General features: G+C 58.4%; 1 protein-coding gene across 1 annotated transcript; it reads left to right on the forward strand.

Moving 5' to 3' along the window:
• Positions 1 to 1444: 1444 nt before the first annotated feature.
• Positions 1445 to 12119, forward strand: PTPN9 (protein tyrosine phosphatase non-receptor type 9). The gene is made up of 13 exons (XM_021547342.2): positions 1445 to 1828; positions 5377 to 5520; positions 5968 to 6057; positions 6160 to 6284; positions 6940 to 7045; positions 7666 to 7776; positions 8005 to 8333; positions 8704 to 8797; positions 8898 to 8967; positions 9492 to 9570; positions 9832 to 9982; positions 10073 to 10280; positions 10546 to 12119. The coding sequence occupies exons 1-13, from the start codon at positions 1796 to 1798 to the stop codon at positions 10770 to 10772; spliced, it is 1767 nt and encodes a 588-aa protein (XP_021403017.2). The 5' UTR covers positions 1445 to 1795; the 3' UTR covers positions 10773 to 12119.
• Positions 12120 to 12876: the final 757 nt, after the last annotated feature.

Consider the following 12876-nt stretch of genomic DNA (forward strand, 5'->3'; position numbering starts at 1 on the left):
GCTGCCCTCCGCTCCCCTTCCCCAGCAGGGAAGTGGCACCCTGGCCCCGCAGTGTTCGGAGCTGTCGCTTTCAAACAGCTGCTCAAGTTTCTGGTTTCAATGTCATTTTTTTAACATGTGAAGCAACTGGCCCAGGGAAAGAGGATGAGCACCTGGACTGCCTTAACCTCCCTGTCCCATGAAGGTTCCCACCTTGTCCCTGGTTCTCCCAGGTTCTCCCTGGTTGGCAGACGTCTGCAGGGAGAGCGCTGAGCGGGATGCCGCATCCAGCCTTCTGTCAGCACAGTTTTCCTTCCATCAGGCAATTAAACCCGGAGGTGGGCATCTGGATGGAAGATTTGTGCATCCCTGAGGGCAGAGAAAGCTGCAGCTCAGGTTACTGCCCTCCAGCAGCCTTCCAAGGTCTCCAGCGAGGGAAGGAGAGGAAACAGAGCCGGAGAGGGGCTGTGTGCGTGGATGGAGGAGAGCAAGAGGGAAGAGACTGCAGCTTCCCGCCGGCTCCAGATGATGCCTCATAGTTTCCCTTTTCAAAGCATGAGCTGGGCTGGAGAAATAAATATTTGCGTTACAATTCCTGTTGGGAACGAAAGGCTTTCTGGAGGGAGGGTGTCAAACGGAAGTCGCAGGGGCCAGCACAGTTTGGTGCCGTGATTATTCTGTTTGCTGGGTGCGATCTCACTCCCAGCTGGAACAGGCAGCAGCTCCACTGGAGGGGTCACCCCACCGGGGGCTGAAATTTGGCCTGGGGCAGGAGAGCTGAGCGGACAGCTCGACCTGGAGACGTGGCCTGGGGTGCTGGAGGACAGAGCCAGCCTGGAGCCCTCATCCAGCCGGGGCTCTCAGCCCCTTCCCTCTGCCCTACTTCCATTTTCTCCCAGTTAGGTGCACAGGCTCCGGCTGTAGGCACGCTGCCAGCGCAGTGCTCCTCGGCTGAACAAAATGTCCCCTTGTCCCAGGGCCTGGCTTTTTGGAGCGACCGCTGCTGTGCTTCCCGGGATCCCCGGTCCTTCCCGGAGGAGCTTCGGGACTCTCCATCCAGGCGCTGACACCTGCGCTCGGCTGGGAAATGCAATTTAGGGATCGTAGAGGAGGGAGTGGAAAGAGACGCCTGGAAACCCCGGACTCCTGCTCGTGGGGGGAAGGCTGCGCGGCTGGAATCCCGGCAAGGGAGAATGCTGTGCCGGGAATTTTATCCAGTAACAGCAAGGGAGGATGCGGCTGCCGGGAATTTTATCCAGCACCAGCAAAGGGAGGAGGATGCTGCCACCATTTTAGCGGCGGCGCTGCCGCCTGCCGCGGCCGGAACCGGGGCTGGGGGAGCCGCCGCGGACCGGGGGGGGCCCGGGCCCCTCCGGCCCCATCCCGGCTGCTGTCCCCCGCTCGCCCCCCCGCCGGGGAGGCTTCCTGTCCCCCGCCCGCCCTGCGGGGAGGAGGGACCGGGGGCTGCGGGCGCTTCCTGCCGCCGCCCCCGCCGGGGCAGAGCGGAGCGGGGCGGGAGCTGGGCTCGGCCCGGCCCAGCCGAGCGGCGCTCCCGGGCCGAGCCAAACTTCCCGGGGGGCTCACACAAACACACGCGCACGCATACATAGATATTTAATTTTTATAAAATTTTTTTTTTCCATTTTATTTTATTTTTCTCGGCACTTTCGGCGAGGCCCCCGGGGCGGAGCCGCCCTCGCCGCCGGGAGGGGCCGGTGCCCGCAGCGCCGGGGATGGGCTCCGCCGGGGCGTCCTCCGCCTAGAGCAGCCCGGCTCGGCTCGGCCCGGCCCGGCTCGGCCCGGCCCGGCGCGCAGCATGGCCGCGGAGCTCAGCGCCGAGGAGGAGCAGGTAGGTCCCGCCGGGCTCCTCTTCCCCGGGTCGGGCTGGGCAGGACCCGGGGGCTCCTTCCCGCACCGCTCCTTTCCCATCGTTATTTGGCTAGCTCGGGTTGCCAGGCTGTTTTTTTCCCAGCGAGGCGATTCTCCCGATGGGAAGCCCCCCCCACCCCCACGCAGCCCCCCCCCATCCATGCAGCCGCCAAACCCGCAGCCTCCCAACCCACGCAGCACCCACCCTACAACCCCCATCCACGCAACCCCCACAACCTTCCCCTTCCCCAGGAACCCTCGCAAGGCCCCTGCCGTGGGTGCTGGGGCGTGGGTCCCGCGTCCCCAGAGCAGCGTGGTCCCGCCGGCAGGCCCCCTGCCGTGGGCAGTGGCGTGGGGATGGATGCGTGGGGATGGATGCGTGGGGATGGATGCGTGTGCACGCGCTTCCCACGCCCCAGGCCTCCCGTGACGTCCCGGCTTCCTCCGCCGGCCTTGCGTCACCGCGGGAGGATGTTGCTGGGCTCGGGGAACGGGGCTCTGGAGCCCGCCGGGGTGCCTCGGGTGGCCGGAGCAATCCCTGCCTGTCCCCTCCTTTGTCCTCTTCCCCAGGCTGGGCTTCCCTCTGGATGGGGATGTGGAGCCTGGGAGCGGGACCGGGCGAGCTGGGATCCCTCTGCCCCCTCGGGCTGTCACTTTGGCCACGTTGGTGGCGCTGGGGACTGCAGAGCGAAGGCAAAAAGGTCCTGTTTTCCTTCCAAAATGGTCGGTTTTCCAGTTGGTTGGCGGGTTGGTTTTCTCCTTTAAAAAACCTTCGTTTCTACAGGGAGGTTTAGGAGGGCCGGGACGGAGATGCCGAAAACCTCCATGGAAGAGCCCCTCCTGCAGCCTGCGCTGCAGCAAATGCAGAGCTACCAGGCTTTTTCCTCCTGGGAGCAGCACTGCTGTCTCCAGGGTGATAAAATCCCAAGGAATGGGGAGTGTCTTTGCCCTCTGTACCCACAGGTTCCTGAGGTTTGCATTTCTCCTGTGTCATGGAGGGAGCAGAGCTTCCTGAAATAGGGGTTTTGGAGACCCTGTGGTGGCAGGAAAGGCTGGTTTGCAGTGGGAGCAGCGTCCCAGGAGAGGGATCTGAGATGTTTGGTTTGTTTGGGAATATTGGCTGGAGAAAGTGAAGAGATCTTCACCTGTAATGAAGTATTATTGCAATAATGGCTCCAGTTTTGGGTCATCAGCTTGGTGTGGGGAAGGCTGCCTTTTGTGCTGCTCTCTGTGGCTTGGAAGCCAAACTAATGGAAGTTTCCTTCTCTTTGTGGGTAAGTGGGGGTTTGTGCTGGAACATGCCCTTCCTGCCTGCCATCCTTTCATCTTTCTTGGGACTATCAAGATTTCCTCTACTCTCCCCTGTTACCAACAGCAAGCCAGGGGGAATTTCACCCTTCTCCTCCTAGGCCAGCCTTGGGACATCTCTCCTACTGGCTCTCTGCAGCTCGCTCCCTAGTCTATCTTCAAGGAGTCAAACCAATTTTCCTTGAAGGTTTATAGCCCAGCTGCAGTTTTCACAGATTGTTCCCCCACTTCCCCGTGCTGAAGAAGGAGGGTAGGTTTGCTGCCTGGGGGAGAGGGCTGGAAGAACCCCTGGATTCCGGCAGCAGTGGCTTTGTCACCACCCTGCTCCAGCGCAGCGGGGACGTGGATGACGCCAGCACTCCAAAGACCATCATTGTTCCAAACGCCTGGCCACAGACAATTTCACTCCCAGTGCTGCCGAAACAGAACTTCTTGCTGCAGCTCTGGGTCTCAGGCTTTGTTTTTGGCACATGGAGCGATCCCTGCTCTGCTGGGATTGATGTGTATAAATCATTTGGGATTGGGCTGGGAATGATGATGAGACCCAGTGGAGCGCACAAAGGGGGCAGAGCTGTGGCTGGCATTGATGCTCAGCTCCATAATGCCTGGCTCCCTGCTGTTGAATGGTGGCATTGGTAAGTTTGGAATTTGGTTTTGTTCCCAGGGAAAGCTGGAATTCATGGCTGAAGTGCCCTGCAAAGATAGCGCTTGTTCTTGTGTGCCTTCCCCTTGCAAAAAGGCCGTCATGCCTCGTGATGGCTGCTGGAAATGGGATTGTGTGAAGTGTGACGGGTTAGGTGTTGAGGAAGCAGACATGAACTGCAGGTTGCATCCTCTCCTCATTGCCATCGTGCCTTTGGACCCGTCCTCTCATCATCTTGGGGAATCATTGCCATCTCAGGCTGCGGTGTCTGCTCTGGTCTTTGTCCGAGGGAAGTGGGAGTTGTGCTTGGCTCTCACTCCCATACCTTGACTGTCCTGCACATGCTGGGGAAGGATCATCTTTGCTGTAATTTTGGGTTTGGATCTGCAGCCGTGGATTTTGAGTATCTGGGTGCCTCGGGGGATGCTGTGGCAAAGTGGAGGTGTGCCCAGGATACACTGGGTAGGATATGTTTACAGATAGAAGATATTCCTGAATGTGTGGATGTGTGCTGTGTTAAGGCTGAAGATGGTTCCTGTATTGCCCCATTTATTTTCCTGTGGTGCTTGCCTGGCTGCTTTGTGTGACTCTGGGACCAAGTTAGGGAGCTCCTGGCTGCAGAGTGCTGGGAGACAGACCCCTGGGATGAGCTGGGCTCCTTTGGCTCATCCCATGAGAGGGGCTCGCTGTCCCTGCCGAGCCTCACGCCGCCGATAAACCCCGGCCCTTCGCTTCCTCCTGTCGGAAGTCATTAACACCGACAAGCTTTTCTGGCTCAATAGCTCCCAGTAACTGAATAGTTCCCGGTAACTTTGTGCCTGACATCCTACACCGCCGCCTGCCTGCCTCTGGGAGCCAGCCTTCAGCACTCCCCTCCCTCCTCCACTCTCCATCACCATCCTCCGCTCTGGGGAGCTTGGAAGCTGTTTTATTTTGGCGTATGCTTGGCTGGGAGCGAGGCATTTTGGTGTGTCCCTCCATGCTGCCTGCATCCTTTGAGCAGGATGTAGTGGAAGACTGGGCTGCGCTGCCCCGTCTCCCCTGGGGCTCCTGCGTGGGACAGGGAATCAACCCGCAGCAGAAGGCAAAGCTGCATCCTGGGACCCTCCTGGTGTTCCATGTATGTGTGAAACTGGTGTTACTGGGCACACTGGTCCGTGTCCTATAGCAGGTCAAAGTGTCAGCCCTCCACGTTCACTGCCTGTGTTCCCACAGCCGAGTTCACTGCTCTGTGGTGGAGCTACAGCCCCAGGAGGCCACTGCCAGCTGATGGGGCCATGCTGGGGAAGCAGTGTCAGAATGGGAGTTTGTTGCCTGTAAAATCCTCCTTTTGCTCCCCCTCTCCTTTCCATAAGTGTCCCTCAGCCTCCAGGCCATTTTTCCCAACCCTTGCTCCCTTTCCACCACTGCCCTTACCCCTTTTGTTCTGAAGCTCCCTGCTTCACCCTGAGAAGGTGCTGGGTCTGCTGAGGATTGTACCTCCAACAATGGCCAGGGATGCTCCTTAGTGACCCCTCCTTCTCCTCCTCCTCTTCCTCTCACCCTGTCTCACCACTCACCCCTGATGTCTCCCACAGGCCACCAAACAGTTCCTGGAGGAGATCAACAAGTGGACAGGCCAGTACAATGTGTCCCCGCTCTCCTGGAATGTGGCTGTCAAGTTCCTCATGGCCCGCAAGTTTGACGTCCTGCGGGCCATCGAGCTCTTCCACTCCTACCGGGTAAGCGAGAGGGGCTGGAGCCCCCTGTCTGAGGGCTTCCTGCTCTGCAGGAGATCCCTGCTCCCTAGGACCACCCTCCCCCTGCTCCTTTTTCTTTTTCTCTCTCCCTTACAAGTTTTATCCAGCTGGAAAATCCTTTTTCAGCCCAGGCAGGTTGCCATGGAGATCTCACCGATGCCAATCCCTTCCCCTCCTCTGGGAGCAGCTCATGGGGTGTCCTCCTGGCTGGGGTGTGCTGCCCACAGAGCATTTCCCTATATATTAAGGATATAGATCCATGCATGCCTTTTCCAACCTGGTGTTGCAAAGCTGCTCCTTCTGTTACTGGGGGGTGTGCTGGAAAATGATCCCATGGAGCAGAGCAGAGGTTCCCTTGGACAGCTGGGTGCTCTCTGGGCAGAGGTGGGTCGTGCCTGTGCCCCCTGTGACTGCCCTCCCTGCCCGCAGGAGACGCGGCTGAAGGAGGGGATTGTGAAGCTGAAGCCACACGAAGAGCCGCTGCGCTCGGAGCTGCTCAGTGGGAAGTTCACCATTCTGGTAGGTGGGGTTAGCTCCCCAGGGAGTTATCCCAGCTGGGTGGCTTATCCCAGCTCTGCTCCTCGGGGGTGCCGTGGGAGCCTGACCCCGTTTCCTCGGCAGAGCGTGCGGGACCCCTCGGGAGCCTCCATCGCCCTGTTCACAGCCAAGCTGCACCACCCCAGCAAGAGCGTGCAGCACGTGGTGCTCCAGGCACTCTTCTACCTGCTGGACAGAGCTGTGGAGAGGTGAGCCTGCCTCTGCAGGGGTACCCTGGCTCACACTGGAAGGTCCCTGGGGAGCACATTCCCTCCCAGGGAGATCACTGCTCCCCATGGCTTGAAATTCCCTGGTTTGAACTCCAGCCATTCCTCCTTCTGGAGTTGTTCAGCAGGGGAACAAAATCCCCCAAGCTCCGAACCAGGCTCTTTGCAGCCTTGCCCTGTCCACGCCCTGGGTTCAGTTTAGCAAAGTCCCAGATTCCTGCAGGCTCTGGCTGGGGAGGAGGCTGCCCCACCATCAGCCAGACGTAACGTGAGCCCTGCCAAAAATATAAACCCAGGACATTCTCCCGCCATTTATCCTGCTGGGCTCTTTCTGTTTTTGACCCTACCAGTGGCTTCGTTAGCTCTGTCAGTGCCCACAGCTTCACTGCTCCTTGAGATTCACTTACCCATCACGGGTGATGTTGCTGAGGCAGGCTTAAGGCATGAGCCAGGCTTAAATGAGGGTTGGAGGAAGAGATAGTGGAGCAGCTGGGAAGTGCAGAAGCAAGGTTTGGGTCTGTGAGTCCTTCTGGAAATGTGGGAAGGGATTTTTGGGGGTCATCATGGGGCAGAGCTGCTGATGCAGGAGCCAGGTGGTTGCATATTGTGGGGTTGACGTTGTTCTTTTCCTCCTCAGCTTTGAGACACAAAGGAATGGGCTGGTATTCATCTACGACATGGCAGGGTCACAGTACACCAACTTCGAGCTGGACCTCAGCAAGAAGATCCTCAATCTGCTCAAGGTGGTGCCTGGGGGTTGGCTGGTGTCTGGGGACAGTGTGTGGGCCACTCGCTCACCAGGAACCCAAAGTCCTGTGGTTTTGGCATCAATTTGCAGCCCAGACCACGCTGACCACGTCTCGGCCGAGGAGCACCAGCTGCAGCCCCTCAGGAGCTCGGGAAGGCACTGGGAGCTTGCCAGGCTGGACCCGGCTGTGGCTGCGGTGTGGCGCGGGCTGGAGGGATCAGCTGTCCCCAGGCTGGATTCCTCTCACAGCTGCTGGCAGCGCTTTTGGGAAAACAGATGCAAATTATTTTTTAATCGTGCTGGCATTTGGTGCCTCCTCCCTTCTCTGGAAAAAAAAAAAGCAATAAGAGTAAATACTGGCCTGGGTGTGTTCTTTGCATAATCCTGGTTCCCAGTCTTCACTTCTCCCCGCAGAGCCAAACCCTCTGCTTACCTAATTCCACGGAAGCAATTTGGTTCCTTATCAACTCATAAGAACAAGCACGGCTGTGAGCGTGCGAGGCACACTTCAGGTGTGGCATTGCCATAAGTGGGGTCCCTGTGCTGGTTGTCATCTCTGCTGGGATATGTCTCCTGCCACAGAGAGTGGATCTGACCCCATTCTCACACTCACAGGGTGCCTTTCCAGCTCGGCTCAAGAAGGTTTTCATCGTGGGAGCACCCATGTGGTTCCGTGTGCCCTACTCCATCATCAGCCTGCTGCTGAAGGAGAAGCTGCGGGAGCGGGTGAGTGGGGACCCTCCTGGCATGGGACTATCCTGGCACAGGACCCTCTCAGCAGGCAGGCTGAGGCTGCTTTCCCTTTGTGACAGGGTGGTGGAAGCAGTTAGTGACATTCAGCCCCATCTGCTGGAAGCTGCTGAGCACCAGACCTTTGGCATCCCTGTCCCCATCCCCGGCGAATCCTCTCCAACCTTCTTGGAGTCACCCCTGCCTTTCCCCTTCCTCTCACAGGTGCAGATGGTGAAGATGTCAGAGCTGAAGGATCACCTGCCCCGGGAATGCCTCCCTGAGTACCTCGGAGGGTCCCTCAAGCTGGACCCTCTGAGCTGGAATTGCCGGTTCCTGCCCCAGCAGAACGGGCACCCCGACCCCCTGGACGAGCTCATCCTGGTGCCGCTGGCGGCCCCCAAAGATAACGGCTCTGTCCATGTCCCCGGGCCCAAGTCCGTCACCCTCCAGGAGCTGCTGGATCATGTCAGCCACAAGCAGAAACGTGGCATCTATGAGGAGTACGAAGACATTCGGCGCAGGAGCCCGGCCGGCACCTTCATCTGCTCTTTGTGAGTTGGTGGGAGGGAGCCAGGTGCCCTTCTCACCCCAAAAAGCTGGGTTCCCCCTCACCCCACACTTCTGCTGCTGGATGGGGGTCCATCGGCCTCTTCATGCTGTGGTGCTTTGGGTTAGCAACAGAGAACGCCTGCCTAGGGATGGTGTGAGCCCCTTTTGTGGGTCCTGCAGCCTCGGGGAATAAGGGGGAGCTGCAGAGGACAGCAGGGACCAGGATCTGGCAGGGACTCTGCTTCCCGAGGCTTTGGCCAGGTGATGGCAGCAGAGCCCAGGCTACGGGCCCCAGAGGCTTGCACAGAGGGAGGGATGCTGCCTTTGCCTTCCCTGGAATACATCCCTGCTTCCCTCTCCCCCGCCTCCCAGGGCACCCTACAACCAGGACAAGAACCGGTACGGGGACGTGCCCTGCCTGGACCAAACCCGTGTCAAGCTGGCAAAGCCATACAGCCGCCCGGAGGTGAGCCAGCCCAGGCGGGAAACCCACAGTCCTGTGGGAAGCTGGCACAGCTGTCCCAGGGTTCTGGAGGCTTTATCTCACCATGCTTTTCTCCCTGCAGCTGACTGACTACATCAACGCGAGCTTCATGGATGGCTACAAGCAGAGGAATGCTTACATTGGCACTCAGGGTATGGCTGATCCAGCAAGGGGTTGTTCTGCTCCTGATGCACCCATGGGTTCCACCTCTCTGCCCAGTGACAACCACTGGCCAAGGGGGACATCTCAGGAGCTGGGCACTGCCCAGCCGGTCCCCTTTCTCTCAGGGTGTATTTATGCCTCCATGGCTGTATTTATTATTCCCATCTCAGTTTCCAGCTAGTGGACTGAAGTTTTTCCTGGGAGATAGCAAGGGGATCCATCTTCATCCATGATAGCAGCCCTCTCCCTCTCCCTGCCCCTCTCCCAGTTCTGGATTTGCCCCATCTGCCCAAGGCTGAGCCGAGAGGTGGGATCAGCGCTGAGCCATAGGGACTCAGTGCTGGAGTCAGTGACAGCTCCAGGCTGTGTTCGTGGATCCACAGCTGGGTCAGCCCCTACAGGAAGGGGCTGTGGTTCCTTGTGGGGATGATGGGGGGGTGCTGCTGGATGCAGCTGGGCAGGGGGTTGCCCAGATCCGTGAGGTTTTGGGCTGATGTGCGGGCTGTCCCTGCAGGGCCTCTGGAAAACACCTACGGTGACTTCTGGCGCATGGTGTGGGAGCAGAACGTCCTGGTGATCGTGATGACAACCAGGTGAGTGCTCATGGAGGGACACAGTCCTCTTTTTCTGTACAAAAGGAGCATTTTTGGTGTGGCATAAGCAGTGCTGGGCTTGGTGCAGTGATCCAGCAGCAGTGGTGCCAGCCAGAGCCCCATAGAGGTGGGACATTGGGTGAAGGACAGACTGTTTGGTCCCTGCGAGATCCCCAAAGGACCAAGGCAGGGTGGTGGCATGGGAGATATCCCAGGCAGGGCAAGGAGGACGTTACCAGCTTGTCGTTGTCGTGCTCCCAGGCTGGAGGAGGGAGGCAGAAGGAAGTGCGGCCAGTACTGGCCCCTGGAAAAGGATTCCCAGGTGTGCTTTGGGGCCCTGACCATCACCAACCTGGGTGTAGAGAACCTCAACCATTACAAGAAAACCATCCTGGAGATCCACAGCTCAGAGGTGCGTGGCCACAGCTGCCTGCTGGGGGAATGGCACGGGGGCACCAAGGGTCAGAGCAGGAAAGAAAGTCTAAACCCCTGCTTTCCCCAGACCAGGGAGCGGCGGCTGGTGTCCCACTTCCAGTACCTGAGCTGGCCAGATTATGGCGTCCCCTCGTCCGCCGCCACTCTCATTGACTTTTTGGGGGCCGTGAAGCAGCAGCAGAGAGTGGCTGTCAGCGCCCTGGGACCTCGTTTCAAGGGTCACCCCGGGGGACCCCCAGTCGTGGTCCACTGCAGCGCTGGCATTGGCAGGACAGGTAATGGGTGCGGGGGAGGTTTGGGGATGAAGGGGTGACAAGTCCAGCTTCCCTGGGGCATTTCCATCCTGGGGACTTGCGCTGTATTTGCAAGCTGGTTGACCTGAGACATGTCCTCAGGACTTCCCACAACCATCAGACTTGGGAGAAGTGCCCAGGTGCCTCTAGGAGATCTGTGGGGGGCTGAGCACCACCACTCCAGTTCTCACAAGGGGCAGTGATGGCACCGTTTGGTGTCTGACACCATCCCCATCACCGTCTCTAGGTACCTTCTGCGCGCTGGACATCTGCCTGTCGCAGCTGCAGGACGTGGGCACCCTGAACATCTACCAGACAGTGCTGCGCATGCGCACCCAGCGCGCCTTCAGCATCCAGACCCCCGAGCAGTATTACTTCTGCTACACCGCCATCCTCGAGCACGCCCAGCGCGAGGGCCTGCTGCTCACCAACCACAGCCGGGCCGCCCAGGACAAGAGCTCGCCGGGGCACTGAGACCCTCCGCCTCCCTGCAGACGCCGCTGCCCATCCTCGGGGGCTGCCCGTGTCGCCTCGGTGCCCGCCGGGACTCAGCAGAGCCGTGGGGGCGGCGGTGCCGGAGCACCTCAGCTGTCAGCACTGCTATGGAACTGTGCCTTATTCAACCCAAACGGTGGCTGCCACTTGCCGGCATGGGAAGGGGCTCTCACTCCTCCCCGTCGTGTTTTGGTTGGGTTTGGATGGTTGGGGAGGTGGTTTGTCTTCTCTTGTTTTTTTGTTTTGGTTTTGGTTTTTTTGTTGTTGTCGGGACCACCTAAGATGTACCTAGAGAGGGGCTTTGCAAAGTCCTAGGAAATGTATTCCCAGTCCTGGGGCTGAGGAAGAGGCACGTGCTTCGGTCTCACCTGAGGCTCCATCTGTGTGTCTGTATGTATGTGTGTATATAATATACCCCCGCTGTGACCCCCTGCCTATTATATAGATACATATATACGACCTCCCCTTTAGCAGCTCCCAAGGGTCCCCGCTGTCCTGCCACCTCACTGCTGTGACCTCTGGAGCGGTGAGTTTGGTCCTGGCTCTGTTTTGTCTTCCCCCTTCTCCTTATTTCCCCTCATGGGCAACGTTGGGACCCAGTACCCACTCCTGTGCCCATCCCGCCGGAGGCACAAGGATACTTGATAGTGTCCCCCGTTTCTTTGTCTCATCTTCCCCATGGAGAGGTAGCAGCTGTGCTCCTGGGAAGATCTGGAAGATTGGGTTGCCGGGGGGTGCCGAGCTGGCAGGCATCCCCTGCCCCTTGGGTGCCGCTGAGGGAGTCACTAGGTACGAGGTGACGGGGCCGTGGGGACCGACCGGCTCTCCAGGTTGCCCGGCTTTCCCAAGCTGCCGCTGGGAACCCGCGGGCCCAGCCCTGCGTTGAGTCATGGGCTGGGAAAGCGCTGAGCAAGAGTAAACCCCAAACCCTGGAGAGGCAGCGAGCCTCTGCCCCGGCCCCAACCCCTGCCACTGCCAGGGCCTCCCCAACTTTATACTGTAATAAGCTCTTTGAATGTGTATATTCTTATTTTTTTATAATCTTGGGGGAGGAGGGCACAGGGTTTGGGAGGTTTGGTTTTGTTTTGTTTTCTTTAGGGATTTTTTTTTGTTTGTTTTTTTGGGGTTTTTTTTGGGGGGGGGGGGTTGGCTTTTTTTTTTTGGTTTTTTTTGTATTTAACATTAACTTGATCCAAGCCGGAGCCAGAAGTATTTGTAAATGTTCCTATTTTGCTCTCAGAGAGACCTTTTTGTTGTTGTTACTTTTTTGGGAGTTGTTTTGTTTTTATTTGTATTGATATATAAATATACCACCAGTGACCAGTCCTCTTTGCTGTTGTGGGGGCATTGGGCAGGACAGAAGGAGGGAATTCAGGGTTTTGCACAGGCTGTGATCTCTAAATTCAGCTGGCCCCATCCCTGGCTACCTGTGAACTTTGAGGAGCACAGGGCTGTGCTTAGGGCTTATTCTGGCCTGGGTGAGGCTGAGACAGAGATAACCAGGCTGCAGGAAGCTTTCCTGGGCGGGCCGGATAGTGTCAGGAGGGAAGGCAGCACAATGAGCTGGTGTACCCAGGGGCGACACAAGCCACCCTGCTCCAAGCTCCTGCCTCTTCCCAGGGCCTTGACAAGCCTTAGGACATCAGTCTCTGTCTGGCCATGGTATCTGCCTGCTGCTGCCTTTTGCTGCAGGATTTGGGGGTGCAGACATCGCCTCTGTGCTTCTGAATCCCCTCTGAGCAGGCAAATAGGGCACAAAAATTAGGGGGAACTCCTGGGCTGTCAGGCAGCACCAGTGCCTTCAGGTGCAAGCAATGCCAGTCCCAGAGCAGCAGGCGCAGCCTGAGGCTTAGGGATGAGGGAATAAAAAAGGCAGCTTGTGCAAATGAAGCCCTAGAGCCAGCGAGAGAGCTCATGCCCCAGAGCAGGGCAGCTGGCGGGTGTGAAGAGCCGCACCTGTGTTTGTTCAGCTGGAGCCTAAAAACGTGAGGGATGCCAGTGTCTTTCTAGGACTAGCACAGGGAGAAGCTTTCCCCTGTGCTCTGGGGGTGGACTGGCTTGGCTGTGCCAAACTGAGGTCAGA

The sequence above is a fragment of the Lonchura striata genome, chromosome 11 (genome assembly GCF_046129695.1).
Source record: "Lonchura striata isolate bLonStr1 chromosome 11, bLonStr1.mat, whole genome shotgun sequence".
NCBI lineage: Eukaryota > Metazoa > Chordata > Aves > Passeriformes > Estrildidae > Lonchura > Lonchura striata.

Bases quoted from the DNA above. Each gene is read 5' to 3' on its own strand.
- PTPN9 (XM_021547342.2), top strand. From the start codon at position 1,796: ATGGCCGCGGAGCTCAGCGCCGAGGAGGAGCAG. The intron at 7,777-8,004 runs GTGAGTGGGGAC...TTCCTCTCACAG, and splicing joins AGGAGAAGCTGCGGGAGCGG to GTGCAGATGGTGAAGATGTC. The intron at 10,281-10,545 runs GTAATGGGTGCG...CACCGTCTCTAG, and splicing joins CGCTGGCATTGGCAGGACAG to GTACCTTCTGCGCGCTGGAC.